Here is a 27,639-nt window from a genome sequence, read left to right as displayed (position 1 = left end):
CTCTCTCTCTCTCTCTCTCTCTCTCTCTCTCTCTCTCTCTCTCTCTCTCTCTCTCTCTCTCTCCTCTCTCCCTCCCTCCCTCCCTCGCTCCCTTCATCCCTCCCTCCTTCTTTCCTTTTTCTCCTAAAACACGATGTTAGAGAGGGCTCACATAACATAAACACCACTTTACTAAATAAAATGTTAAAAGAATCAATTAAAAAAGGATATAAGGTTAAAACAATACTGAGCTTGTCTCACGAATCAACAGTTAGGACAACATTCCCCAGAACTCAGGAAGAGAGTAGATGAAGTTTCTAACACTAATTCTCCTTGGACTGGACATTTTATACTTTAGGCATGAAGGAGGGAAAATGGCCTCCCTATATTCTTAAAGGACCTCTAATTACAGAATGAAAGCCTTTTCTTTCCTCTCTTCTCCACATGAGGAGGGTAGGAGGGGTGGCGCAAGAATTTCAAGCGTTGTTGGGGGACTCAGACTATTCCCAGTGTTGTCTAGAGCCTCCCTAATGCATTAAGCTGACCCTAGTTACCTGAAAAGAACTTGATAGTGCCTCTCAAATATCCAAGGTGAGAGCTATTTGGAGAACACATGTTGACTAATTACAGGGGATCTGAAGGTATGGACTGAGCTTCAGTACTAAGATTCTGGATCATAGAATTTCTCTAATTGAAAATTTGTGCCCAGGTTCTTGAATTTTACCCCTTCCAGGTCTATGTCTATGACACTCAGAAGAATTTTAAAGTATTAAATCTGGGCACACCATCCTCTTAATCTTTTTAACCCCTTTTCATCCTCCTTTTCTCTCTCTTCAAAACCCGAGACAAAAAATGTAGGTGACACCCAAGTCAAGCAATTTGAATTATAAGGTGAAGAGCCTGAATACAGAAAAATCAGTTTAGAGTAGTTATCACAAATGAGAGATGGGTTGCAGTCACCGATACTATTTTCATATCCTATATGGGATATGGGAGTGGATGTGTTGGATTTCTGTGTGATCTGGTGGTCCTGCCCGCAAGCATCGTCTAATGTTTGCTCTTTTATGTTATCATTCCTGGAGTTAATGGCTATAAATTGGATCTTGAACTTTTCCTAGGAAAGAAAAGGAAATCTTTAATGTGTCTTGCATTGGAACCCATAAGATCCAGCTGTGATTCCATGTGTGAGTAATTAGTTACATCCCCTCTGACAATTATGTTCCCTATCCCGAGACTCAGCATTCCCATCTGTAGCATGAAGATTTAGACTGTGGTCTTCTATGATCATATGGATTTGAGGTAGAATTTTTTCCTGAGCTGCCACAGGGAGAAATACGGTATGAGAAAGACAGTTTTGGCCAAGAGGATAGCAATGTTTTCATCATCCTCTCCCTGTGGGCTGGTTGTGTTTTCTAAGGAGCCAAGACCACCAAGTCCAGAATGGCCATTTGGTATTGACAGATATGCTGGTGACATAAAAATAAATGGTAACAGAGCTTTTTCATTAAGATAAATTAAACATGTCAATAGTAATGCTTTCACAATCTGATTTCTTTCTGTGTATTCACTTAGATTTGCTTCTATTTACTTGGCTAGTTTGGGCTGCTGAACAACTGAATCGCATTTGGTAAACTGATAAGAACAGCAATACATTACTCTGTATGAGGAAAAAATGGATTGGATGGAGCTAGAAAGGGATACAGTGATTTCCCAGCACTACAGTCTCCCATGCTTTTAATTGTATACATGTGATACCTTCTAATTAAATTAGGACCAGCTATATTCCACATTAGCTTGTCTGTTAAAATCCATGCAGTGTACTATAAAAAAGTCGTTAATTTCGTAATATCAATTTAACTAGTTTTAGCTCATTAACCTTGACACCAGCAATGCTCAAGAGAAGAACCTTTGGCTATTTTTGTTCTCTCCGCAATCCCCCAGAACTCTAAAGACTTGTTGCAAGCCCCAGCCCTCCTCTTTGCTCTCTCACCTTTGGTAGTGATTGATTACTGGAGGTGTTCTTGCATGTGCAGTCAGAGGATGGGGCTTTCTGCTTCTGTCTGGAAGTCACCTTCATAGCTCCATCCAACTCCTGTTCTGCTCACCCTCACCAAAAGCTGTGTTTTTTCATTGAATAACTTTGTGTTTATTAGACCAGGGAATGACAGACACTCTTGCAACTGTTCACTTGTCAGCCCAGAGATCAGTCATTATTGTTATTATCAAAAGGCCACTTTTTTCTAATCAAATAAGGCCTGGTTCACTTAATGGTTGAATGGTAAATATGCAGAAGAGTCATGTGAGATGAGACTTATATCAGAGATCCAAAATTTCTCATTAAGATGGTTTGTTTATTAATAAGCAGAAGAACCAGTTTTGTTCAATGGATAAAAATCATCTGGGTCTCAGATGATTGTTTACATCAGGAAAAGAAACCCAAGTCCCTTAATTCTTCTGTGAAATGTATAATTGAAAATCTATTACCCTAAAAAAAGAACTACATTTCCCTGGAGCCCATTGACTTCCTGTCATTCTGTACTTCCTGTAGATAGGGGATATTAGGTGGGGATGTGGAAGATCCCACCTTTTTTACTTCCTGTCCCAAGCTTGGTGGTGGTAAGGTGGCTGAACTGGCTGACCAGCCATGGGCATGTATTTTTTTATTTTTTATCCTCTTTATTCCTTGATTTCTAATGATCATTAATAAATCTCTTAAAATATAATATTTCAATTAGAAATTTAATTTTTACAGAAGTAAGGACAGAAATATATCCTATCCCGTAAGGATGCCAGAGGAAAAGATGCCATTTCAGCCCAAATCTATATCCTGAACACGTCATGTACCGTATGCCACTTTCTCATAGATTTCTTTGTCCTGTGTGTCTTGTCTTTGAGTGTCTCACTTCATGGGACCAAAGGGGTTATCTGAAAAGCAGGAGAGAGACATTTGTGAATGCTTATCCTAGAAAATGCTAACAATTGAATTTGAGAGTTCCAGGATCAAATAGTTGAAAGAGAAATGATAATATGTTACTTTCAAGTAGATCCTATAGGAAAAGCCAACAATTAACCAATGCTGACAAGTATAGTTCTTGTTGGACCTACTCTAGCCATTGGATGTTTTGTTTGGTTTTGTTCCTGTTGGGGGCAACAGGCGGCGAGTAGGGAGGTACAGTTAAGTGATTGCTTCTGTAATTGAGACCTTCCTATGGGAAAATTCTGCTAATGGTGATCACCAACCTCTTTGTAACTGAGAATCTTAGAAAGGTTAGAGTTACTAGAGATAAGGAGATTTACCCATGGTCACAGGGCCAATGTGTTTTAGAGGTGGGACTAGAATTCAAGACCAACCCTTTATCCTCTGTGCCATGCATGCTACCTTATTTGGGATGAAAGAGCAGTATGATATCATCATTTGCCATGAGGAACTATTCACAATTACCCCATTTTGTAAGGTAGATTAAAGTTCTTATAGAAGCTCAACACTGTCTCTCAAGTGTAGTTTATATTATTCATTTGTTTAGCAGACCTCTGTTTCATAATTGAGCTCGGCCTATTCATTCTGAATGAGTCAGAAGAGGATGAATGAACTTTCAGAGTTTTCTTAAACTGTTACACAAAATTTTGGACCCTTTCATGGTCCTTGAGCCAGCAGGGTCATTTTAACTATATCTAGAGGGAAACTAGGAAATACATTTTATGCAGTACATCAAGGAGAAGCAAGGAAACTTTCACCAATAAGAGCCTTCCTGAAAGCTATAACACATGCCCTCTTTCCCTTAGGAGGGGGGATAAACTAGGCAGTCCTTAAACAGTTTCAGTGATTTTCTTTTCTAGCCTGCCACCTAAAATATCCTCATGAAAATGGATGCTTTTGCCTTGAAAATACCTCAATCGTCTCTAAAGATGGCCTGGTTTTGAGAGCTGGCTATGACTTTTCCCTGTGGCTAATATCAAACTAGGCAAAAGCCATTTTCGAGTCCTTTTCCCAGAGTTCATAGAGTGACTAGCTCTCCTTGACTGCAGAGGGAGTTCTTGGCTGGCATCTGAGATATGAAATGAAAAGCTAGCCTCAATATTTCACTGTAATTAACAAGAAACCAGGTCTTGGAACCTCAATGTGCTTGAGAAATAAATAGCTGCTTAATGTTAAATGAAAGTAAATAAGTAAGAGGAGCAAGAAATAATCATTCCTGAAAAAATCAGGCCCAGTGGTGCTTCGTGACAAAGGGTGTCTGCATACTCTGGTAAAATGACTTCTGAAGCATGACTCACAAATTTCAAAAGGGAAAAGTGCACCTTCAAGTTTTGCAAAGTACATGAGCTTTGGGAAGTGTGTATTTGTCATTATGTTTAATTTGCTCATACCTCACTGAAGAAAAGGCCAGGGGAGCTAGGCCGAGAACACAGCTGTACAGGCGGCTCAACTAATTGCCTCTCCATCCTCAACCTCATTTATCTTCATTTCTTCCCAATTATACCAAATTATCAATAGTCTCTGTTGCATCAGAGTCTTAATCCCCTTTATTCAGACAGCATTAGAGAGTGGCAGATGAATTCTTGGAGGGAGTCAGGGTAAACAGCCATGAAATGCCACCTCTGGCAGATGGCATTGCTCACAAGAAATGTGAAAAAAACATTTGGAATTTGTAACTGGGCATTGGTATGAGTATGCAAGCTGTCAACATTTTTAAAAAATGATAATCAAGGTGGTCCATACTCATACCCTGGCTGAAACGTAATAAGTAGTCTCAGGGAAAAATGACAGAGGACCAATGGGTGATAAGCCACTTGAAGGCCCAGACAGCTTTCCACTTGTATATTCCCAATAGATGCTGGAAACATCTCATCTTTTCAGCACAGAGTAATGTTTCTCTGGATTATGAGGACAGCCAAGTCAGATTTCCCATTTGAAGCAACATACATCTTCCGTATTCATGGGCAAAGTCCATCTCTGTTGTGTTGTTGTTGCTGTTGGTCATTCTCAAATATCCAAGTCACCTCCCCTAAGCCCTCTCTTGTAGAAGAGAAAAATGTATGAGAAAAGCAACAAACCTAGACGTGCATACGATCATGTGTGCAGCCTCTGTTCACCTCTTTACAGAATAGAGGGAGGTAGATTTCTTCATCTCTTCTCTTGCTTGATTTTTGTGTTCTTTTTGTTAAAATTGTCATGGCCACATTGTATGTATTCTTTTCCTGGTTCACGCATCATTCTGCATCTGTTCATACAAGGTTTCCCATGTTTCTCTGAAGTCCAGTTTTTACCATTTCTTATGGTGCAGTTGACTGGCCTTTTCTCAATTCATGGTATCCATCTTGTTTTCAGTTTATTATAAGCAAAAGCTTTTTCCCCCCAGTCTTTTTTTCCAACTTGGTAACAGCCAGCCACATATTTTGTATATCTTACCAATGTGGGAATGTTTCCAAACTAATTAAAAAATTTTTTATTTTATCTTAATAACAAATTTCCACACAAGTTTTCCACAGTTAAATGATCCAAATTGTCTGCCTCCCTTCTTCTCTTCCCTCTCCTGGAGCTGACAAGCAATTCAATCTGGGTTATACATGTAATATCACACAAAACATTTCCACATTGTTCATTTTTGAAAGTGAAACCCCACAACATATACCCAAGTAAACAAGTGAGAAATCATATGTTTTCTTCTGCATTCCTGCTCCAATAGTTCTTTCTCTGGAGGTGGAGAGCATTCCTTGTCCCAAGACCTTCAGAATCGTTCTGGATCTAAATTGATTATAAGAAAAATATGGGGGCAGCTGGGTAGGTAAGTGGATTGAGAGCCAGGCCCAGAGACGGGAGGTCCTGGGTTCAAATATGACTTCAGACACTTCCTAGCTGTGTGACCCTGGGCAAGTCACTTAACTCCCACTGCCTAGCCCTTACCACGCTTCTACCTTGGAGCCAATACACAGTATTGCTTCCAAGACAGAAAGTAAGGGTTTAAAAAAAGAAAGAAAAGAAAATTGTGCAACAACAATGTTAGGAAGCAATTTATTTTAGGATGGTGCAATCAGAAATGTTTCTCTTTTGTGTAGAAAAGCATAAACAGGGAAAAAAGATTGTTTTATTTTCATGCACTTTACACATGCACATATGAGTACATGTATGCATGTGTGTGTACACACACACAGAGTACACCAGAAAGAATTCTTTTTAGGTCATTATTCAGGAAGTTGGGCATTTGGGAGATGAGGGATTGGGGAGGTACAGAAGGGAGGAGACACAGTTTAAATAAATTCTCTAGGGACTCCAGGAGTAAAATATAAACGTTAAATAGGGTGCCCAAATCTATTTTATTACATGGTTGCCATTTTGTTTTCAACTTTCTACTAAAAGATGGAGATTTTCCATTGACTTTTTGTACATGCTGATTTGAGGCCAGTCTACCCGGCATCTAATATATTTCAAGAGAGCAAGTTGAGCCCTCTTAGAAACAATTGATGGGCCAGGGTTCTAAAGTAATAAGGTGCTGTATTTTACAAAAAAAAATGCTATATGCAAAAACCCCTCTACTTCCTTCAGTGTTGCATGGAGAAGAGGCATCTCTCTACCTTCAGTCCTCTTGTTCTTTTACCTTTAAGTATCACCAACACTTTGAACATGGAAATGAAGCATGCTGTGGTGGATAGGGGATTAACTGGAGTTAGTGGACTTGAGTTCAAATCCTGCCTTTGACATCTGTCAATTGTATGACCTTGAACAGCCCTCTTTGGATCCCAGTTTATTCATGGTCTCTAAGATGTCTTTTCACTCCCATTCCATGATCTTCCAAGATGATGTATCTACTGCTCATGAAATAAAGAAAGTACTAATGAAAATAAAAAGTTCACATGGGTGGTCCAACTTGTTTGGATCAAATTGAATGCGGGGCTGGCAGCGTGTTGCGATTGCTGGGGCTCTTGTTCTCCTTGGGTAGGTTTGACCAAGTCACTTTCCTTCTCTGGGCTACATGGTCAAATGAGGGAGTGGGGCTCGACCTGTCAATCATTTCCAGTTCTCAAATGGTCTAATTTGAGCTTTGGACTTATTTCTTTCTTTCTTTTTTTTTAAACCCTCACCTTCCATCTTGGAGTCAATACTGTGTATTGGCTCCAAGGCAGAAGAGTGGAAAAGGCTAGGCAATGGGGGTCAAGTGACTTGCCCAGGGTCACACAGCTGGGAAGGGTCTGAGGCCACATTGGAACCCAGGATCTCCCATCTCTAGGCCTGGCTCTTCATCCACTGAGCCACCCAGCTGCCCCCGAACCATTTCTAATATTTCTTTCAAACTTCCTTTTAAAGTTTTTTAGAATTCCGAACCAAATCTCTCAGGCCACAGTCCACTGTGCAGTGTTATGCTGGCAGAGCTTATAAAGTGTGTGCTAATGCATAAGTATGAATTGTCCCGACCCTGATCTCACACGTTTTATTTAGAATACTGATCTGTGCTTTTTTCTGCACCATAACATCTCGGGAGCATATTTTCTCACAGTTGACAGGTTAATGCAAAAAAAGAGAGAGACAAATAGAAACTTTTAAGATGCATATATTTTTAGAGTGTCAATAATGCTGAAGCGACTATTATTTTTATAAAATTTAAACAAGCTAATTTGGAAATTGAACATATAGCCTTTCCTTTCACTTCCAGGCATGAATGATGCATTCTCTTTTTCTAAATGCATTTCACAAGCCAGACTGTCAATCTTGGAAACTGAAGACTTGATGCTTAGCCAAATGTAGCAGGCATTCTTTGCTGGGAGCTCCTGGCGGAAGTACCCCCACCCCCTTCCCCAATCCCAATTTGTTGGCATTGTGTGAACTAGGAGTGTGAGTAGTCATGCATTAGTGCACCTCCCTTTGTTATCAGGCCGAGTTTAGTGGTGATCTCTAGTTGGGATCTTGGTCTTTGTAGGTTTATTCTCCATTCACTGGTTGGTATAAAGTCAGTTTCACCTGTAGGGTATGCAAATAAGAGGTAATGAAAGGGAATCTGTCCTGTTATCAAGCCTCCACATCTACAAGTACACATTCTGGCCCAGAATGCTAGTCTTGTTAGTTTCTAGTTCTGAATGAATGAAGGAATGAATGAGTGAATAATTGAATGAATGAATATCCAGGCATTTTTAATGATTTACTGTGCTCTAAGCCCTAGGAGTAGGGGTAGGGACAGGATCTCTGAATTCATTAGTATAGGGTATTCCCCTGTAAGGAAATGTCCTTTACCAGCCAGGTCAACACTTCATTGAAAACTAGCCCTAAAGACCTGCTTAGAGGCAGGAAATGAGGTGACTTTCCCCTGTTACCTAATCTCAGACAGAGGCATTCCTGACCCTAGGTCTTCCTGATGGCAAAGTTGTCTATCTATCCTTTAAACCACACTGTCTCTCAAGTGCTAAAAGAACAAAATCTCTGCCCTAGAGTGATTACATAGTAATGGGCAGAGACTCATTTGCACTTTCTTCTAGAGCTGGCGTTCTAGACCTTTCTGTGTCCTGTGCCCCTTGGCCATCATTCTGCTAAAGTCTATGGATCCCATCAGACTCCTTTACTCTGGGGGAATCTGATGGTTCTGTCCTGTGCCCTCTCCTCTCAGCATGTGCTCATTGAGGGCCCTCATCTGCTTCCATGGATTTAAATGATTCTCAGATCTCTATATCAAGCCTCAGACTCTCTCCTGATCATGTCATTTCCCTGTTCAAGAAACTCCAGCATCACTCTCTTCCCTTTAGCATCAATCACAAACTTCTTTCTTTAGCATTTGAGAGCCTTTCTCATCCTGGCCCCAGACTTCCTTGCCAGTCTTATTATACTTGACTCCTCTTTATGCCTTGTAGGGGCCAGCTAGATGTGACTGTCTGAGTATTCTTCACATGTAGCTCTCCATTCCCATCAACATAGCTTTGTACCGACTGCCCTCCATAATGAACACACTCCTCTACCTCCCAGAATCCCTCGTTTCCTTCAAAAGTCAGCTCACACTTTCCATTCTACATGGCAGATTCCCTCTCTCCTTTTTTAAAAGGCAAAGTATATTCATTATAATATACACACATATATATTGGGTGTATAGAAACCATTTAAAATGAAAACAGGTATATACAGTATTATATTACACATGGGGAAAAAGCAACCACTGCAGTATAGCATCTTAGCCATTGGTGTACATTAAAGCTGATAAAGAATGCCATAGCTTCACGCATAGAGCAACTTGCCCTGCTTCCAATCAAGTGCTAGTCTTACAACTTATTCCATTAGAATCTCTTCCCCAAAGGCCCAGACTTGAGTAAAGGGGACCAACAGGAATGAAGGCATCTGCCTTAGGGACTTCCTCTCTCCCTCCCTCCCTGCCTCCCATCTACCCTCTTCAATTAGCATGGTGTCTGGCACTTAGTAGGCATCTAAGAAACCTCAAAACCATGATTCTTAAACACACCATCTCCCATTTCTTTGACTCTCCCGAGAATATTTAAGGAACAGAGACACCTGGGATTAGAGAATATGCTGCATTTTTCTTTGTGAATCATAGAAGGTGCAGAAAAGAAACCAGACATTTTCACAAGTTAAATATGGGTCAAAGATACCCATTTTTAGATACCTTTCCCCACTCCCTGAATTCTCTCTGCAACATGAGAATCTTGTCTTAGAGCTCTGATAGAAAAATGCTTTAATCTGGATTGGTGATGGCTTTGGATGATCTTAAGAGAGGACCATTTGGCTTTTCCGTAGTATGCGTTGTATTCAGAAATGTCTATGCAAACCAATGAACAGTCTACACTTTTATAACGAATTCAGTCTTTATAATTTTATAAACATCTCTTAGGAAGTCTTTTTTGGATAAGAAGGGACACAATAGATGTATTCTTATCAGCTATCATCTTCGTGCACATAAATATAATTCAAATTTGCCCACATAACAGTGACTGTCGACTTTCTAAGCACACCACTAGGCTGAGCCATTGGTTGCTCTTCCTCCTTTTTCTTCTTGGTGGTATTTGGCAAATCTACTACACATATCAGTGATATTTCTTATTTAAAATCATTCAAATCAATAGACTTTTGTTGAATACTTCTATGCTAGGGACTGAGGAAGGTACCTAGAGTATCTGTCTTCAGGATGTTCTCATAGGAAAACTAAGATATCCATGAATTGTAACTATTAAACAAAGTAGAGAGCCAGTAAATACAGCAGAGTGAACTTTAATTATGTTCATTATTCAATCTAGGAGATTTCCTTTATTTTTTGACCTGATTTCCTCAAACAGCAAGTTTCATTATATGTCATGCAAGCCTTAGAGATTGGAGAACCTCTCTCTCCCAGACCTCAGATTTATGAACTTTTGTCATCCCTTTCTGACACATCTACATTCATTTCCTGAAACCCTAGTCACTATTCTGTACTCGATATACAAGTCCAAAAGAAGGCCATTAAACAGAAGGTGTATTCTGCGTTCATCAGGAAATGTAGACTTCTTTGTTTTTCATATTGGAGTAATGCTACTTGAAAAATAGTTTCCAGCAAATTAAGTTGAGGGTGCCCTAATGCAGATATTCTCTGGGCTTAAAGAATTTTCATTCCATTGTGTCTCAGATACATTTTCATGACTTTTTAAGCCCTTGCCTCTCAATGTACTTTATGACAGTTAAACAAGTGGTAACAATAGCTATAGCACCCAGATATCTTATTTGATTGGTCACAGTCTTTTGGGAATGCAGATATTCCATGAGTTTTTAGTATTGAAAGGGTAACTGTTCATCTGCCAGAATGATGTATTTTCCCCTTTCATTTAATGTGAAACATATTTTTAGAAATAGAAGATTAGATATTTGAGCACATGAAGAAGACATTGATAAGCCATCCACACTTCAACTTTGTATCTGAATTTTGGGGGAAATAGGCTTCCTTTAAAATTCATACTATTTCTTCCTTGTCAAAGTCATAATTTTATTTTTTCTGAGTCTGTTTTCTCTTTATCCTTTAGTTGCAGAGTTGGGTGGTTTAAGGCACATTTCAAAATGTGTTTTGCCATACTTTTTTATTTTAAAACTAATATATGGTTTCCTTTAAAGATCATGTTTTCCCTCTTGATTCCTCTTTGACCATCAGTTTCTCATTTTCCCTGTTATTCTCCCTGTTATACCTTTTGGTGTCTAGTTAGATTACATGAACTCATTCACAGGGATTCTTTTTTTTTAATGGACAAAATACCGCTTTCTCTACCCAGATGCTATTCTATTGCCTTACTCTTTTCATCATTCGTCTTTATAGCCTTCCTTTTGAGGGGCCTGCTTATATTTCCATCTTCTAGTTTCTATTGGGTATACTACTCTCATAAATTCCAAAAGAGCAAGGAAGTTATTTAAAAACTAGTTCTCTGCATCCTGTCAATATGATCTCTCCCTTGTATCAGTTGAGGCTTCTGATGTGACCCCACAATCCCAAAGAATTAGAAGTTGGTCCCAAGTTCATTTTTCATTATTGCTGCCTCCATTTCCTTCTGGGCAGAGAGAAAAATCACTGTTGAGTTATCTGCTTCTATTTCTTCCTCTGCTTCACTGAGGGAAGTTGTGGTTCCCCATGGCCTTCATCCTACCCTCTGCCCAGAACACAGTTGGTTTTTAAATGTTTTTCTTATGCCTACAATACATTCTACATTCTCTTCATCTGGACAGTAGGTGTGAAACATTCTCGAATGCCTTAAGCATCTTTTTCACATCTGCTTCTAAAATCATCTCGGATTTAGTGGCTAGCAGCTTGTAGAGTTTGAACAAAGTATTGACTACAGGTTTGGGTATTCAATGGAATTTTATTGTATAATTATCACTAGATGACTTAACCTAAGTTGTGACAGACATATTTTTTAAGTATGACTGACTGATAGACAGATTGGGAATTACCAGCTTAATGGGCACATTTCAAAACCTTGGCAAGGACAAGCAGTAATTACGTCTGCTGAGCCGCTCGATCAGGGGTTTGGAAGTAGACCAGCAAACCCAGTGTTTGAGCTCTCCATGTCAAATACCCAGACCAAACGGATGGCAGTGACTTACTTTGAGAATAACATGCTAGAGGCAGACACACATGCCTTACTGGTGAAAATAGTGGGTTCTTAGCTCTTCGACTCATTAGATGATCATAAGTTCCATTGTCGAAGAAACATTTATCCTATGAAGGTAACGTTAAATTTTGTAAATACTTTCTAGGCGGACAGATGATGGGCCTCTCCTTCCCATGTTCTCATGTTCTCCTCTATTACTATCCTTCCTGGCCAAGGCCAGAGGGAATGAAGAATGCCATTTCTAAGCTTCTGGCAGCCTGGGGAGCTCCCTACATTTGAATCCTTGTTCCAAATGAGCCTTTAACAAGCTTAGTCTCTTCCTCCATAGACGCTACTTTCATTCTAGTCTCTTTTGGAGGCTTTGAGGGAATCATTGTGAGTACTTCTACTCTTCCCCACCCCAACCCTGAGAGCCAGGGCTGAGGTTGGCTTGGGACTGTCTCAGTAAATACTGACTTGACTCCACGAGAGGGGAGTGAAAGAATGAGAAGGACAGAGAACAAAGAGGAGATGGCAAGGATCTTGGAAATGAGGAAGAGCATCATGAGGAAGACACATTATGATGATGCAAGAAGAGCCAGAAGCAAAGATTTACATTTAAATGTTGGGAAATTGGACTTGAAAGGTTCGATGAGCCTACTAAATTTTCAAATATAATTTACCAACTCTTGGAGCTGACAATCAGTAGCGCCCTAAAAGTATGGTCTCCGAGGAAACCATTTAATACATGCAGATCAAAGTCTAACTGTATTTACAGTGTGACCCATTATAAAGGAGTTGCTTATTAAGAGCAGTGTTTCTGAGAGCCATTTTAGTTTTAAGTTTTGGGGGTGTGGAGAAGGTGAAATCCAGATTTATGGGTCCATCAACATAGGAGGGTACAGAAATTCCATTTTCTAATGTTGATTTTTAACTCATTTATAACTTAAAGTCTTGGAGAATTACTTGGAGCATGTAAGAATGACTTGGCCTGGGACACACGGTATGTGTCAGAGGCCAGACTAGAATGCATCTTCCTCATTCCAAGACTGGCCATCTCTCAACAGTGTCATGCTTCTTTTCATGATACACCAGCTCACTAGTCTAAGGGTCAGGATATCTAAGTTCCACTCCTGATTTTTCTTCTTTGGGAAAATGACTACTTCTGGGATTTGGTTTCTTGATTAGTTTTGATACTGAATAATAAAATCCTGCCCCATCCAGCTCAGACAGTTTTGTGAAGGTCAAATGAGAAAATGGGTCTATGGATATTTGAAAAAGTATGAAGTTTTAGTCAAATATAAAGTGGTTTTAGGATATCCCATTGTGTGCAATGTAGAAAGCTCTATGTGTCATACACATTCATTTTAAAGTTCAAAGGATAATGATAATGTTGTATAATGGCACCAGCCCTTCTTTGCCCCAGAGGGGTGGGATTGTTTTGTGCTTATCAGTCTGCCACTTTAGAGACCATTGACAACTGTCAGTCAGGTAGGATCACTCAAGCCCCATGTTGGCAAAGATATGGCATACATGCCCTGGCATGCTGAATGGGGGCCACTCCGTTCCCCCTCTCCACTACACCTGAGAATAATGTTCACATGCCCCACCCCTCCTTCCAGCAGCACAAGACAAGGTCTTCCCACTTCCTCCCTACCCTGTCTGGGTTAATGTGTGTGTGTGTGGAGGGGTGAGGGTGGGGGGGGTCACAGGGAGCTTGAAGGTAGTTTGGGCACACAATCTCAAAAAGGTTCACCAGTGCTGATGTGTATGTAGCCTATTACCACAGAGAAGAACATCATTATGAGGATGAAAGGTAACCCATTTTACAGTCTATGGGAAAGAACAAATTGGCTTCCTTTTTCTTCAAAAGACTATGAGAACTTTATTTAGATGTAGTCTTTTTGACTAGAACCAGTTCTGCTGTTATGGCAATGCTGGCCATAATCATGTGGGGGTGGGGGTGGGGGGAAGTGTATGCTTCCCTGAATGGTTGTATTGATGCAACATGGAAATTGCTTTTAAGGATTGAACTGATTATACCTATAGGTGGCAGGAGAAAATTTATGATTTCTATTTATATATTTTCTTCTTTCAGTTAATCAAACCTATATTTATACTATATACTATGTCAGGCATTGTGCTAGATGTTTAGGATATGAAGTCAGAGATGGGGGAGCTTCTATTTTCTTTAGGATAAAACATTGCGTAAAAGGTAATTTCTGGATAGGTGAAGTTACTAATAACTGGGAGGATTATGATAAGGCTTCATGTAGGACGTGACCATTGAACTGAACCTTGAAGGAAAGTTGCACATTCAAGAAGGCCAAGATGTGCAGGGGCACAACTCCTAGGCCACTTTAGCTGAAACATTGGGTGCAGGAAGAGTAGTAGTGTGTGTTCAGTCAGGCTGGTGCCAGACTAGGAAAAGTTTGAAATGCCAAATAGAGGAAGTTGTGTTTTATCCTAGAGCCAGTGGGAGGCATTGATGCTACTTGAGTAGGAGAGTGACCTGGTCTTACCTGTGCTTTAAAATTGGAGAGACAAGAGATTGGAGTAGAAGAAACCAATTAGAAGTCTAATTCAATTGTGCAGTCAAGAGGTGAGGAGAGTGATCTAGGGCTGCACCCTGTGAGTGTTAAGGCAGCAATGTGTACAGTTTTTAGTCAACCATCCAGTGAAATAAAACATTGGGAAAATATGAAAAAAGATACTCATATTCTTTCACTCTCTTTTTAATGAAGTTTTGCCAGCCAATGTATTCTTGCCATGAGAAGCTACTCCTTCAGAATTTTAGATCTTTACCTTTCAAATGAATCTTTAACATTTATTAACCTTTATTCTCAGCAATTGATATTCAGTATTTCCAGAATGCACATGACAGAGAAAGAAATTGGCCCTGTCAGCTTCATCTGCTCATTTCCTGCCAAGACACTTGATAATGGGACTGTCATTAAACAGACCACACACTCTTAGGCTCAGAGGAGAAACTCAAATCACACTAAGAAAATACCTCCAGTGCTTTGGCCTTAGATCGCTTTGGGAGGTGCTTTTTGTAGTTAAGCTGGCAGGAAATGAATCTGGTATCTCTAAAAGATGTCTAGTCACAAAAAACCATCCTTAGGCCTCTGCAGTTGACACTATCTTTATTCGCCTTCCTGATCAATGGCAGCCACAGCAGATTTACTCGGCTCAGTTTAGCATTTGGAAATGGAAAACCATGGGAAAAAGAATGTCGCTTTCGAATCACCATTTTGGGAGAGCCCTCTCCAACAGAGAATCCACCCATTGACTATTGCGTCCAGTTCCCCAGCTGTCACAGTGAGCCTGGGCTCACATACACATTCTGCCTGGCATGCCGTGCCATGCCATGCCATGTGATCAAATTCCCTGAACTCATCTGAGAAACTCAACACCAGAGATTCAGGCTTTGGCCACCAGGCCTTAAAGTGGCCTCAGTGGATCCTCACCTCCTACAGCATTTTTATTTAGAAAGGAATGTACTGGAATGCTCTTGGGCTTTCCATTTCTTGGGCTTGGGGTAGGAATTCAGCTGGATTTCTTGGAATCAGACTGTGGCGGATACCTCATTTTTAATTATAAGGTGGATCTTAAATAAGAGCTGCTCACACAGTCTGGGCTCCTTATCATTTACATTTCAGCTTGGAGTCATTCTCAACAGCTAGAGTATGGGAAGCATTTGCAGTAGACAGGCAGCATTCCTTATCTATTTAGCTCTGCTGTCAATCTACTCTCGCACTGCCTGAGCTAGCAGTTGTTTTCTTCAGCCAGGGGGATGAATTTATGCTGATCTCCCCCCACCCTAGCCTAGCCCAGCCACATATATCTGTAGGTCATCTGGCTTAAGTGACTGATACATGGACTAGAACAGATTAGCATATGATGTTTTAACCAGTAGAGCTCATCAAAGGATGAAAGCTTATGTGACCTTTCTGTCCAAATTAATTTTCCCATGTGAATTTTAACATATAAATTCCCGTCTTCTTTAGAAGACAATGAGGCTGGCAAGTATTTGTCGTCATCCCCAAAAGCTCGGAAGGCAGAATGATTGCTACAGGGTCCTAGAATGAGCCCTGGGAAAACCTTGAACTCAAGACTGACTTCCAGGCCATAGCTCTTCACTGAAAACCAGGCTAGAGATCAATGAATTGATAGCCAGGCCTGGAGATGGGAGGGTCCTGGGTTCGTATCCAACCTCAGGCACTTTCTACCTGAGTGACCCTGGGCAAATCACTTCACCCCCAGTGCCTAGCCCTTGCCGCTCTACTGCCTTGGCACTAATATGCCAGGAAAGAAAAAAACCAGGCTAGAATAGAAATCCAAACAGAATGCAAAGCAACTGGGAACTAAGGTAGGCAAAGCATCCCGAAGACACTTGGCCTGTGTGTTTGGGCATTTCTTTTAGTATCATTTACAATTCCAAGGCCAACATATAGTTGAACATTACCAAGTACAAGCCACCAACATCCCTGCTTTAATTGTGTTTGCTTTGAGGTAATGATGATGATCAAAGTCTGATGGAACATAGTGTGCTCAGTTGTGTTTTCTCTTTGGAAACTGCCATACATCCTAGCACTTGGGAGAGACTGTGGTCCCTTAGTGGCTTCCAGGTCATGGCTTCCTTCGAGCCTTAGTCCTCAGTGTGTGCTCATCTTGGGGACCTGGAAGATGCCAACTTTCCTCTAGTTCTGGCTAGGCCATACATTCCTCCAAGATGTTGGTGTTTGCTTTTGGAGGGTACTCTTAGCCACATCAATACAGAAAAAAAGTATATAGATAGATATAGATATAGATATATAGATATATCACCAGTATTGGTTTTCATATTTTCAAATAATTAGTTGAGTTTGTTATAATTCAACAGTGCTCAACAGCACATGGCTTACTGATGCTTGTGAGTTTTAACTTTTTCCAGCAAAAGACTTAAAAATAATTTTGTGCTTCTGTTTGTAATCACAGTTTGTTGCCACACAATCCTTCCCCAATTTGGAAAAATGGTATCAGGCTGGGCTTCAGAGGATAGGAAAGAGGAGAGGGGCTCTTTTTAGGATTTTCCCCACACTCACTGAAACCCTTGGACTCAATTCCATTTTTACCTCAGTTTCCACCTCTAGAAAATAGGAATCTCTGGCTCCTAATGATAACACTAAGGTAAAGGACAGTCTGGAAGCATTTTGAGATAGGCCATATCATCTGTGAACCTACTTACTGCTCATCTGACCTCAGGTAACATTTCAGAAGCCACCTTGGTCCTTCTCACTGTATTATAGTGTATGAAGGAAGTGCTCATCAGCAGGGAGAGACAAAACCCAGTATCAGGACCAAATTCTAGCTATTTCTGAAAAATCTTAGGGTCTGGTTTCATTCTCCCAGGCATCTAGGTAATGTAGTGGATAGGCTTCTGAGCCTGGAATAAGGAATGAGTGTCTCCTTGAGTTCAAATCTAGCCCCAGACACTTACTAGCTATGTGGCCTTGGCCAAGTCATTTTACCCCGTTTTCCTCATCTGTAAAATGGCCCGGAGAAGGAAATGACCAAGCACTGCAGTATCTGTGCCAAGAAGACCCCAAATGGGTTCATGAAAAGTTAGACAGGACTGAAAATGACTGAACAACAAAATTCTCCCAAACCCCTTTGCCATAATACACTATGGGCAGGTTACCTATTTACTTAGAGCTAATTTGAACGTTTCATGTTGAACTTGGTCTCAGCATGGTCAGTTTTCAGTCCTGATGCTGTTGCAGAGCAATATTATACGACATGGCATAATTTAGCATCATCTGAACAGAGCTTTCTCTGTCACTGTTTTGCTCATCATTTCACAAAGTAGAGTTCTGTGATGCTCGTAAGGCAATGCATAGCTCAGACTCAGAGCTAAAACGATGGAAGCCTTCCTTTTGTGCTCAGTGACTGATCTTTAACATTTGTGCATTTTCTAGCATTAATCATGTTTATTGGCCAAGTGTTAGCCTAAGGACTTCTCATTTTGCAAGGTGCTTTCGTCCTCTTTTTATGAGTTAGGGCTTTCCCCTCACCCCTCTCCGTTGCAGCAAAGCTCTGTCTTATTGATTCTAATTGGAATTTCAAATTGTAAATGCTAAATTATGTCAATATGCCAACCATAAATTGCCTCCCTTAAGCAGTGGCTACACCACAGCAAACATCTGGATAAAGAGTGAAAATAAACTGCTCTTTTTGGAAGCGCAGTGGTTCATCCTAACCAGCATTCCCCACTCCGAATGGATTTTAGCTTGAACCACAATGTGGGAAAGATTTCTGGCCCTAAACTGGACTTCATCTAATTCAAACCAAATTTTCTAGCTCCCAGGCTTACTTGAATGACCAGCTATAAGAGCACTAGAGGGCCATCCCAGCCTGGGTTTAGGGCATAAACTTCATCTGAAGCCTTCTCATGTCTCAGGGAAGTGACCCACAAAATGCTGATTTTAAGCAAGCCATTGTAGGGTGGAGATAGCATCATGGAGGCACGAGCAACACTGCTTCTTAAGTCTGGAAAAATCAGGCGCATTCTGAGACCTCTCTTTAGCTAGCCAGAAACTCTCTTTTGCAAACCCCCAAAGAGATCAGACCCAATGACTACCTTCCCCATATTACAAGCAGATGGGAGTCACAGGCATCTGTGTTCCCAGATGGGTAAGCTGTCATTCAGGCAGACACACTGATGAGAGACAGGCCTCCTAATTCCTCCCCCACGCCCCAGCAGTGATTTCTCTGGATAAAGCAGGTAGTTGGTGCCACCTACACAAGTCTATTGATCATGGCCTAGACCGGTGTGCAATATCTGTTCTGGAAAGTTCTACTTGGTCTAAAATATTCATTGCAAATTCATTGCAAAAATGTTTCTTTGGTTACTGCTGCCTTTGTTTCCCCAGAGATTGAGTTTAAAGTTCTATGTTTCTACTCAGAATGCTGAATGATGTCTGAATGTCCTTTACAAGAATATAGGAGATTGTGTAGCCACATGCGCTTTACTTTGCTCTATTGTCTTGGTGATCAGAAGCAAAGGGACACTCAAACAGGAGCTCTAATAGTAGCCACATTATATATTTTTTGTATCTAGAGAGAATATGTCCAACTTGGAGTGGACTAATGAAGAGATTGCCTTCACTAGTGCTGCATCTCGGAACCACGAAAGAAAGGCTGGAACTTCCTCTTTTACGCTGTCCATTTAGGCTTGACCCATGGTCTTTGTGATTCTCCTCTGCACCCTGAGTGCGCTCCCCTCCTACTCTTTAAAGAACCACTCAAAAAATGGCGGGCATTCGTTGCCCTGTGCCCTCCCCCATCCTCCAATCAGTTTTTTGTTGTGACAGATTTGATAGACCAGCTGTTAGAGAAGGGGCCCCTGTTTACAGCATGACTGCTTCCACGTTCCCAGGGGCAGCTCCTGTCCAAGGGTCATTGGCGTCTCTTGAAAGCAGTGTTCAAATCAGTTTACACGAGGTAGTACTGATTTTGTTGGAGGCAGCTTTCACTGCTGCAAATCGAAATCAGAAGGCTTCTTCAGGGATCACTGTTGGATTAATCTCTTTCATATACTGTTTTTCAGGTGGAAGTGAATCCTCCTGGGACAAGGAAAAGATGCAGTCACCTATGACTCCAGGAACCCAGCCTGGTGTGGGTCATGCCACACTGCCAGGACAGGCCAGCCTTGGAAGTGCCCATCCACTCAATCCTCTTCAGCAAAATCATCTGCTGACTAACAGTACGTATATTGTCCTCACTAAAGAGAGGGAAGAGAACATGCCTCCTTCCTCTTCTCCCTCTCCCCTCCAATCTACTATACTCCTTGGGTAGGCAGAAACACCCAAATTCTTTTCAGAAAGAAATGCAAGATCTTGAATTCATTGGTAAGAGCGACACCTTTTATAGAGGCGATGGGATGGGATGTATGAGAGATTCTGATTCTTAAACTGGGGCTGGCGAGCATTTAAAAAGTTATATTCGGGGGGCAGCTGGGTAGCTCAGTGGATGGAGAGTCAGGCCTAGAGACGAGTGGTCCTAGGTTCAAATTTGTCCTCAGTCTCATCCCAGCTGTGTGACCCTGGGCAAGTCACTTAATCTCCATTGCCTAGCGGTTACCATTCTTCTGCCTGGGAACAAATACACTGTATTGATTCCAAGATGGAAGGTGTGTGTATATATATAAAACTATGTATAATTGGTTTCCTTTATAAACATGAGTATTTTATGGATTAAAAAAGAATAATTATGAAGGGGGGCCTATAGGCTTCAATAGACCCCCAAAGGGGCCCGCGATACCATGAAGATTAATTATCCAACTCAAGCTGATTTTAGTGGCAGTTTCACACTAGAAAACTCTTTTAAGGACCTCAAACTTTTACATGTTGTTTTTTCCTGCAATGCTGTTTTGGTTCCAAACAAGAACCTAGTCAGATCGTCCCTTTTCTGCTTCCTCTGACACTTGGGCTCCCTTCGTGGAGCATGGAAATTGACAGGCAACAAATAATATTTTAACATTCCACTGTGTCAGCATCTCAGTTCTCAGGGGAAATACAGCAAAGGTGGGATCTGTCACAGAGGGGAGCCCAGGTACTAGGCGATGTTAAGAAATGAATTCTTCCCTAGTGGGTGAGACTTATAACACATCTTGTTGGTTTCAACAATAAGGTTTTGTCCTCTTGCCCAAATCAAATCCTTAAGGCTTCAGAACATTGCTGGCAGAGAACTAAATGAGACAGCTTGCTGGAGTGAGCTGTACTGTTGATGCTTCTTGGTTTAATGTTTTCAGCTTGGGATATAATTCCAAGTTTGCATTTCCTTAGTTTGAGGGGCATACATGGGCTTCACCTGCTTTGCGAGGTTTCTCTGGAGTCTTGGACATTATGGTGTACTGAGGGGTGGGCATCATGGCACAGAATTTGCAGAAGTACCTTTTATGCCATGCTGCATGGTCTTGGGAAACGTTTGATGAATTAGATCTTTAAATTGTTGATGTGCTGTTAAATTCTGTTTGTAGTTTGCATTTAGTTTGCATGTCAATTGAACTTTAAGTAGGCATCTGACTTGGTGTGGCCAGATGGTGTCTGGGTGATGTTGACACTCTTTGGAGAATGAGGAAAGATATTAGGCTGGCAAGGGAGGTAGAGAGAGTGAACAAAGGCTTGTTGATTTCCTTAACAGGAAATGCTTCTAGTGGTTGATAGAAAGGGGGACTAGATTTCCCTCCACATGTGTATTTGTGCTGATATAGATGAGCTTATGACCAATAAGAAAGTCAAGTCATGTGCTGGCTTTGGTAGTGAATGGCATCCCCATGACCCTGTAGGAAATCTACTGTCGTTTGGTAGTGTCCTTAGGTTGAGTGTGAAGTGAAGGGTAAGGAGAAAGATAATCAATGATTAACTTCATTTAGGTTGTACAAGAGACCATTAGAGCAGCATATGCTGTATGGTGATGAAAGTATGAAAATGCCAGGGTATGTCAGTAGCATTTGAGGACAAAGTCAGGTAAACTTCTAGTTAAAAAAAAGAAAGGCACGAAGGCCATTGTGATTCACTGCAGTAACAGAAAAAGCTCAGTGTGGAGACATCTTTGATGATTTATTTATCACAGGAGAAATGCTTCAGAGCTCTGATACATTGGGTCTCATAGATTGCCCCTTAAAAGATTTGAAGGTAGTGAGTTTTGAGTGAATGTCAACGGAGAAATGTCTCATACTTTCCTAGTATTCCAGTGGGGTCATTTGCCCTAGGGATGTGGTGTCACAGGAACTAGGTGGAAGGTTCATTTTCGGAGGTCTGTACAAATTCCAGCTTTCTAGGTCTGCTTTGATCCTCGTGTGCTTTTGACAATGGTGTATTTCAGGACTGTCTTCCCCAGAGACGTTAGTGACTGATGTGTCCTTCTTTTTAATTAAGACTGCCACTGTTCTGTCATATGATAACTGGCATGCCTAGGATCTTTGTGTGTAGCACTGAAGTACCCCCAGCCCTCAGTTTTCATAGGATTTTATGTCTCTGAAATCAGGCAAGGAGCCTAAATGAAGTTTACCCTGGCTTTCCTACCCTAGAGTCTGTCATTGGCCATGTATGTAGAGAGGGATTTCCTAGAGACAGTCTTTCCTGTTTTCTCAGTTTTGTGATACGTGAAGCCAGAGTATATGAGATGCCAGAATGTCATGGGAGCAGTTGGGTGGAGCCCATCCAAACTCAGTCTGTCTAGTAGATCTGTTACAGAAAGACCTTGAGGCAAAAGAGTTCTCGGGGTGAAGTGGTGTGAAAAACTGCTGCTTTCTCCTGGGTTCCAGAACAAAATAAATTTTCTATTCACATCACTCAGAGATCTAAGATATTACTTCCAAGGGCCGTGACTTACTTGCATTCATTATTTTGCCCTCTCAAAATGTGAAGTTAACTTTTCCTGGAGCTTAAGAGTTTCAGCTAAGAACGTGAGGAGGGATGAGCTGCCCAAGTGTTTCAGTTGTTGACTTTTCCTGAGAATATCTGTAACCAAAAGGAAAAAAGATATGATTGATGCCAGGGAAATACTCTTTTTTCCCCTTTCTTTCACACACAAGTTCATGGAAATTCTGTTGAACAGCATACATAAGAGCAGTCTATATTGTCTAAAAAGTGAAAGGTGAACAGGCTCTTGCCACTTTACCAGGTCAGAGGGTGAGGGCAGTCTTGTTAAAATGACCTCTCATTTGCCATCATGACATTTTAATATTTCCTTTTGAGCCATGATCTACAAGAACATTTCTCATTAGTGCTGTTAGAGTTAAAGGTCTGCCATTTAAAGCCAGAAAGTGCCCATTCTCAGAAGTTTGTAACCAAAAGCCTGAATTCGGTCTGTGTTCTGATTGGCTTAACGGACTGTCAGACTTGAAGTAAGGACTCCTTGGTCTTAGATCCAGCATAAACAAAGGTACCGAGTGCCTACAGTGCTTAGAATCAAAAGGAATGGAGCTCATTTGTTTATTGTGCCTTGAGAGAAGACCCAGATTCTTTTCTTTAAGGGGCTAAAAGAAGTCTGCATTTTAGGCAGATGGGCATTATTGGGCTGGAAATAAGTCTTTTTGTTAAAAAAAGAAAAAAGGAGACTAGTTTTATTATTGTAAAGCAATGCAGTATTTCATGAGTTCCACCAGTAAGTCAAGGGGAGACTAGTAACTAGATGGCAATGAGGGAATTTAGATTCGAGCTTTTTATGATTTCGTAGCAACATTTTCTATGTGATTTTTGCTTTATGTGAATGATGAGTAACCCTTTTAATATTCCCACCCTGTCTCTTTTAGGGCTTGACCTGCCATTTATGATGATGCCTCATCCACTGCTGCCTGTCACCTTGCCTCCTGCATCAGTTGCCATGGCGATGAATCAGATGAACCACCTCAATACTATTGCCAACATGGCTGCTGCAGCCCAGATGCATAGCCCACTCACCAGGGCAGAGGCTTCTGTTATTAAGGTAAAAAGGAACAGTGAGACTTGGGAGATAGTGCTGGGGGAATCACATTAATAAAAGAAATGGACACCAACCAGGGTCCATACTAGAAAGGAAACTGGACGTGGGCAGGCTACCATTTCTCTGGCTCAGTCGGTTCACACACAGTACCGGATAAGGATGTGAGCCAGGGTATTGCGTTGCTGTAGACTTGTCTCTTCACTCAGACCACAGGGAGAATCAGGTGAAAGAAAAGAGTTGGATTAGGGCAGATCCATTCCCAGTGTTGGAATAGTTTACAGTGCCTGCTGAAGTCACCAACATTCTCTTCCTATAGGACAGCTGGTCTAGCTGAATCACAGGCTTTCCGATGCAGAAGGTGCATCAGAAACCATCTAGTCCAACCTTCATGTGACAGAGAGTCTCTCCTAAAGCCTACTTGACATATTCCCAGGAAGGGCCAGGCCACCCTTTCCATTTCAGGACAGCCCTGGTGGTCAGGAAAGTTGTCCTTTACCTTATACTGCAATCTGACTCTTTCCCTCTGGGGAAGGAAAGTGAAAAGAAAGGGAATAAGCATTTATATAGCACTTAATTAAGTGCCAGATACCAGGCCAGATGCTTTACAATTATCTCATTCAATCGTCCCAACAACACTACCAGGGAGACATTGTTTATTGTTCTCATTTTACAGTTGAGGAAACTGAGGCAAGCAGTGTGAAGTAACTTGCTCAGAGTCACACAGCTAGCAAGTGTCTGAGGCCTGATTTGAACTAACTGAGTCTTCTTGGCTCTGGGCCTGGCCTTCTTTCCACCATGCCACCTCGTCATGCAGAGCAAGTCCAATCCCATATTCCACGGTTCCCCAACAAATCTTAGCCTCTTCAGTCACACAAGCCTCCATCCTCTGGCTGATCCTCCTGTGGCATGTACTTGAGGCCCTTTCCCCTATTGCTCACCCCCTCTGGGTCCTTTTTAGCTCATTAGTGTCCCCTCTAAATTCCAGTGCCTAGAATTGAACCCATTGATTGACAATGGCAGGTAAAGAGCTTCTTACTTCCCCCACAGAGGTGATAGAAGGCTCATGGAAATCCTCACATTTACATGGAGAGCCATCTCCACGGGACAGCAAATTCTTCAAGCCAATGACTGTGCAAAAATAGGCCATGGCCTCTTCCCTCAGAGATCTTCCAGACTATTGGAGAAAATGGGAAATACACTGGTATTTTCTTCATCCTGGGTGACCCTGGGTTCCTCATCTGTAAAGGGAGCTAGAGAAGGAAATGGCAAACCACTTCACTATCTTTGCCAAAAAAAATCTCAAATGGAATCATGAAGAGTGTGACTCAAGTGCAAAATGACTGAACAACAAGTCTCAGAACTTGACCTATTTTCCATAGTTTCCTTGGGACCATGGAGTCACAGAATCAAAGACTTAGTACCTCAGCGGCCATCTAGTTCTGCCAGAACCTGCAGTGAAGAGAAGCCCATTGTTTTGCGATGAGATGGCCCATTCCACTTTAGAGTAGCTGTAATTATTAGAAAGTTTTTCCTGGCATTAAGCCTTCAGTCATTCTGGCACCTAGAAACAGTGCTTAGGTAACAGTGATACACAGTCCTGAGAAGAGTCATCTTTGTAAATTGTCCTCTCTTTGACTCGGAGATTAAAGCATTTAATTCTTTCCAAGATACATACAGGCCCTACTGTTTGCATAGACAACATAAATGCCACATAGAAAATGAACTAGAGTTTGAAGAAGGAGAAATAGCCTGGCACAACAGAGACCTGGTATTGGAGTTAGGAACAGCCGAGTTCACATCCCTCCTTGGACACAGAAAGATACATATCTCTGAGCATGGCTTTTAGCCTCTTAGTCCTTGAGACAACTCAAAGACAGTGAGTTGCAGAGCAGGTGCCATGCTGGCATCATAGAGGGAGCTTTTCATATCAGTGAAATCACATATCAGAAAAACCACAAGCAGGCATGGTGATTCTCAACTCAAAGCTCTAGCCATCTTGGTTGTCTCCAGTTTCACTAGTTTTGCTGGTCCTCCAATTTGCCTTTTGGTGAATGGCAGCATCATTCCACATACTAGTCAAAGCTGCTGCGTGTTGTTAACTTTACATGAGGCGTCGGTCCCTAAACCCACCAATTCCAGAAGTCCTCAATTAACAATTTCATTCCTACAAAAGAAAAGGAAATAGTGTCTCTGACTTGCATGCTGGGCTTCCAGTGAACAGGTGTGTCTAAATTAGATTAGATAAAGGCTCTGATTTCATCAGCAAAGGAAACTCTCTCCACCAGGTCAACTGCAATAGCTTATCACTTAAGCCCTGGGCTTCTAAATGTTAGATGTGGTATTTGAACTCAGGACATCCCAATTCCAAGCCTGGCAATTTCCTCACTATTCCACCATGCTATTAATACCTTTTAAATCACTATGACTAACTTGTTTTCTAAGCTACTCGAAATGAAGTGATCAAACCTCCTGTTTCATGGTTGCCATTTAGGACAGAATGCTGACGAAATTTGTGTCATCAGTGAGGCTAATGCTAAGTTCTTCCAAGAGAAATGTCGTCACTGAAATTTGATTTCCTTTTGACAGGGATACTCTAAATTAGGCAGAGTCACAGTGAACAGACCCTCCAAACTTCCCTTCCCTTCTATAATCTAATCTAATGTGATTACAGTTGTCACTTGCTAGCATCACTATGGTTGAAAGTCTGTCAGCATTCCAATTATAAATCCCTACTTTCAGCGAATTGTAATCATGCTGTAAAATTTCCTGACACAGAAACTTGGCAAGTAATGCCCTGGCCTCAAGGCATTTTGTGAGAAATCTCTACCTATTTATTTAGTTGCTTTTATGTAGTAAGGACTCAAAGAGGAATAATTTGCTGAAACCGTGTCCCAGATGAACTTTTATGATACGAGATCTACCTTGGGATAATGTGCAACCAGCAACACCCAAAGAACAAAGTGTCGTGATGCTAATGCATGACAACCAAGTGTTTCGAACCCCTACCCTGCTTCAAGAAATACATTAGCATTCCAAGATCTTGCTAGACCCCTCTTGTTTCTGCTCACTCGATGTCCTGGAAGGCCCCATTAAGTACATGTTCAGAATGTGGTGAAGACAACAAGAGAAGGACCTTCTGAGCATTCTTAGTAGTTCAAACATGGTCAGACATGTGCTTCTTATTGTGTAGTCTCTTGAGTTGTAGGGCCTGGGAGATATTCCTCATAGTCGGCCTACTTTGTTAGGCTTAGAGTAGGAAAGAGCCAGATTGAAATCTTGCCTCAGACATTGACTAGCTATGGTGACTCTAGGCAAGCCTATAGAAAGCCAGCCTTGGAGTCAGGAAAGCTTGGATTCCAGTAAAGGCCTTAGTTTTTTCTTCTGACAAATGGATCTTTTTTCCTTTAAAAATAACAACTTCTCTCTAAGGCAATTAATCAACCAACAAGTATTTATTAAGTGCTTACTGTGTACTCTCTGGATATGGGCAGAAACTCTTGGCTGACTTGTCAAATTCCAAGAGTAATTCTAAAAGCATTTCATTAAGTTTTGCCAATTCATTTCATTAGTCGCATCCTGAATATTAATAATTAAGTCATTAGGCCTTATCTTTAAAACAAAATACCATCTTTCATTATTAAATATAATTGTTATTAAATATCCAGGGAAATGAAGCTGACAAAACCCAGGAATTTTTATCATTATAGACTCAGAGTAGGAAGGGCCCATTGACACCATCTAGTCTCCCACCCTTTACTGACTTACCACCTCCCATTTTACAGATGAACAAACTGAGGCTCAGAGAGACCATGCTCTATCTCAGTTTGGTAGCACGTGGCAGAACTTCGACTGGGATTCAAGTCTTTTGTCCTCCTTGAATCCAGGATTTGTACTTCTAACTTCAAGGGGAATTTCAATTTGCTTTCCTTCTCAGAGTAGAACATTTCAGCTGTCTGTATTTTTGCTTCTAATTTTCCTGGCTCTTTCAGAAGGAAATTGGGAGAAAACCAGACAACTGTGATTGATTGCATATTCAAATAAGATGGGTATTTATTGTAATGTGACAGTGTCTGGGTATTTGTTTGAATGCTCCTTGCGGGTTCTGATGAACACGTCACTCAATAATGCACTTGCTCCCTCACTGCACAATTG

At 41.2% G+C, this 27,639-nt stretch overlaps 1 protein-coding gene across 14 annotated transcripts in view; it reads left to right on the top strand.

Moving 5' to 3' along the window:
* Positions 1-27,639, top strand: part of DACH2 (dachshund family transcription factor 2) — a 407,226-nt gene that overhangs the window by 286,752 nt on the left and 92,835 nt on the right. For all 14 annotated transcript variants that reach the window (XM_056809003.1, XM_056809004.1, XM_016426763.2 and 11 more), the window contains 2 exons: positions 19,607-19,762; positions 23,318-23,490. In XM_056809003.1, the coding sequence (XP_056664981.1) occupies positions 19,607-19,762; positions 23,318-23,490 (329 nt within the window). The remainder of the gene's footprint in view (positions 1-19,606; positions 19,763-23,317; positions 23,491-27,639) is intronic.

Source organism: Monodelphis domestica, chromosome X, assembly GCF_027887165.1.
Source record: "Monodelphis domestica isolate mMonDom1 chromosome X, mMonDom1.pri, whole genome shotgun sequence".
NCBI classification, from domain to species: Eukaryota; Metazoa; Chordata; class Mammalia; order Didelphimorphia; family Didelphidae; genus Monodelphis; species Monodelphis domestica.
Note: the sequence above shows the minus strand (reverse complement) of the source record. Positions and strands in the feature narration are given on the sequence as shown.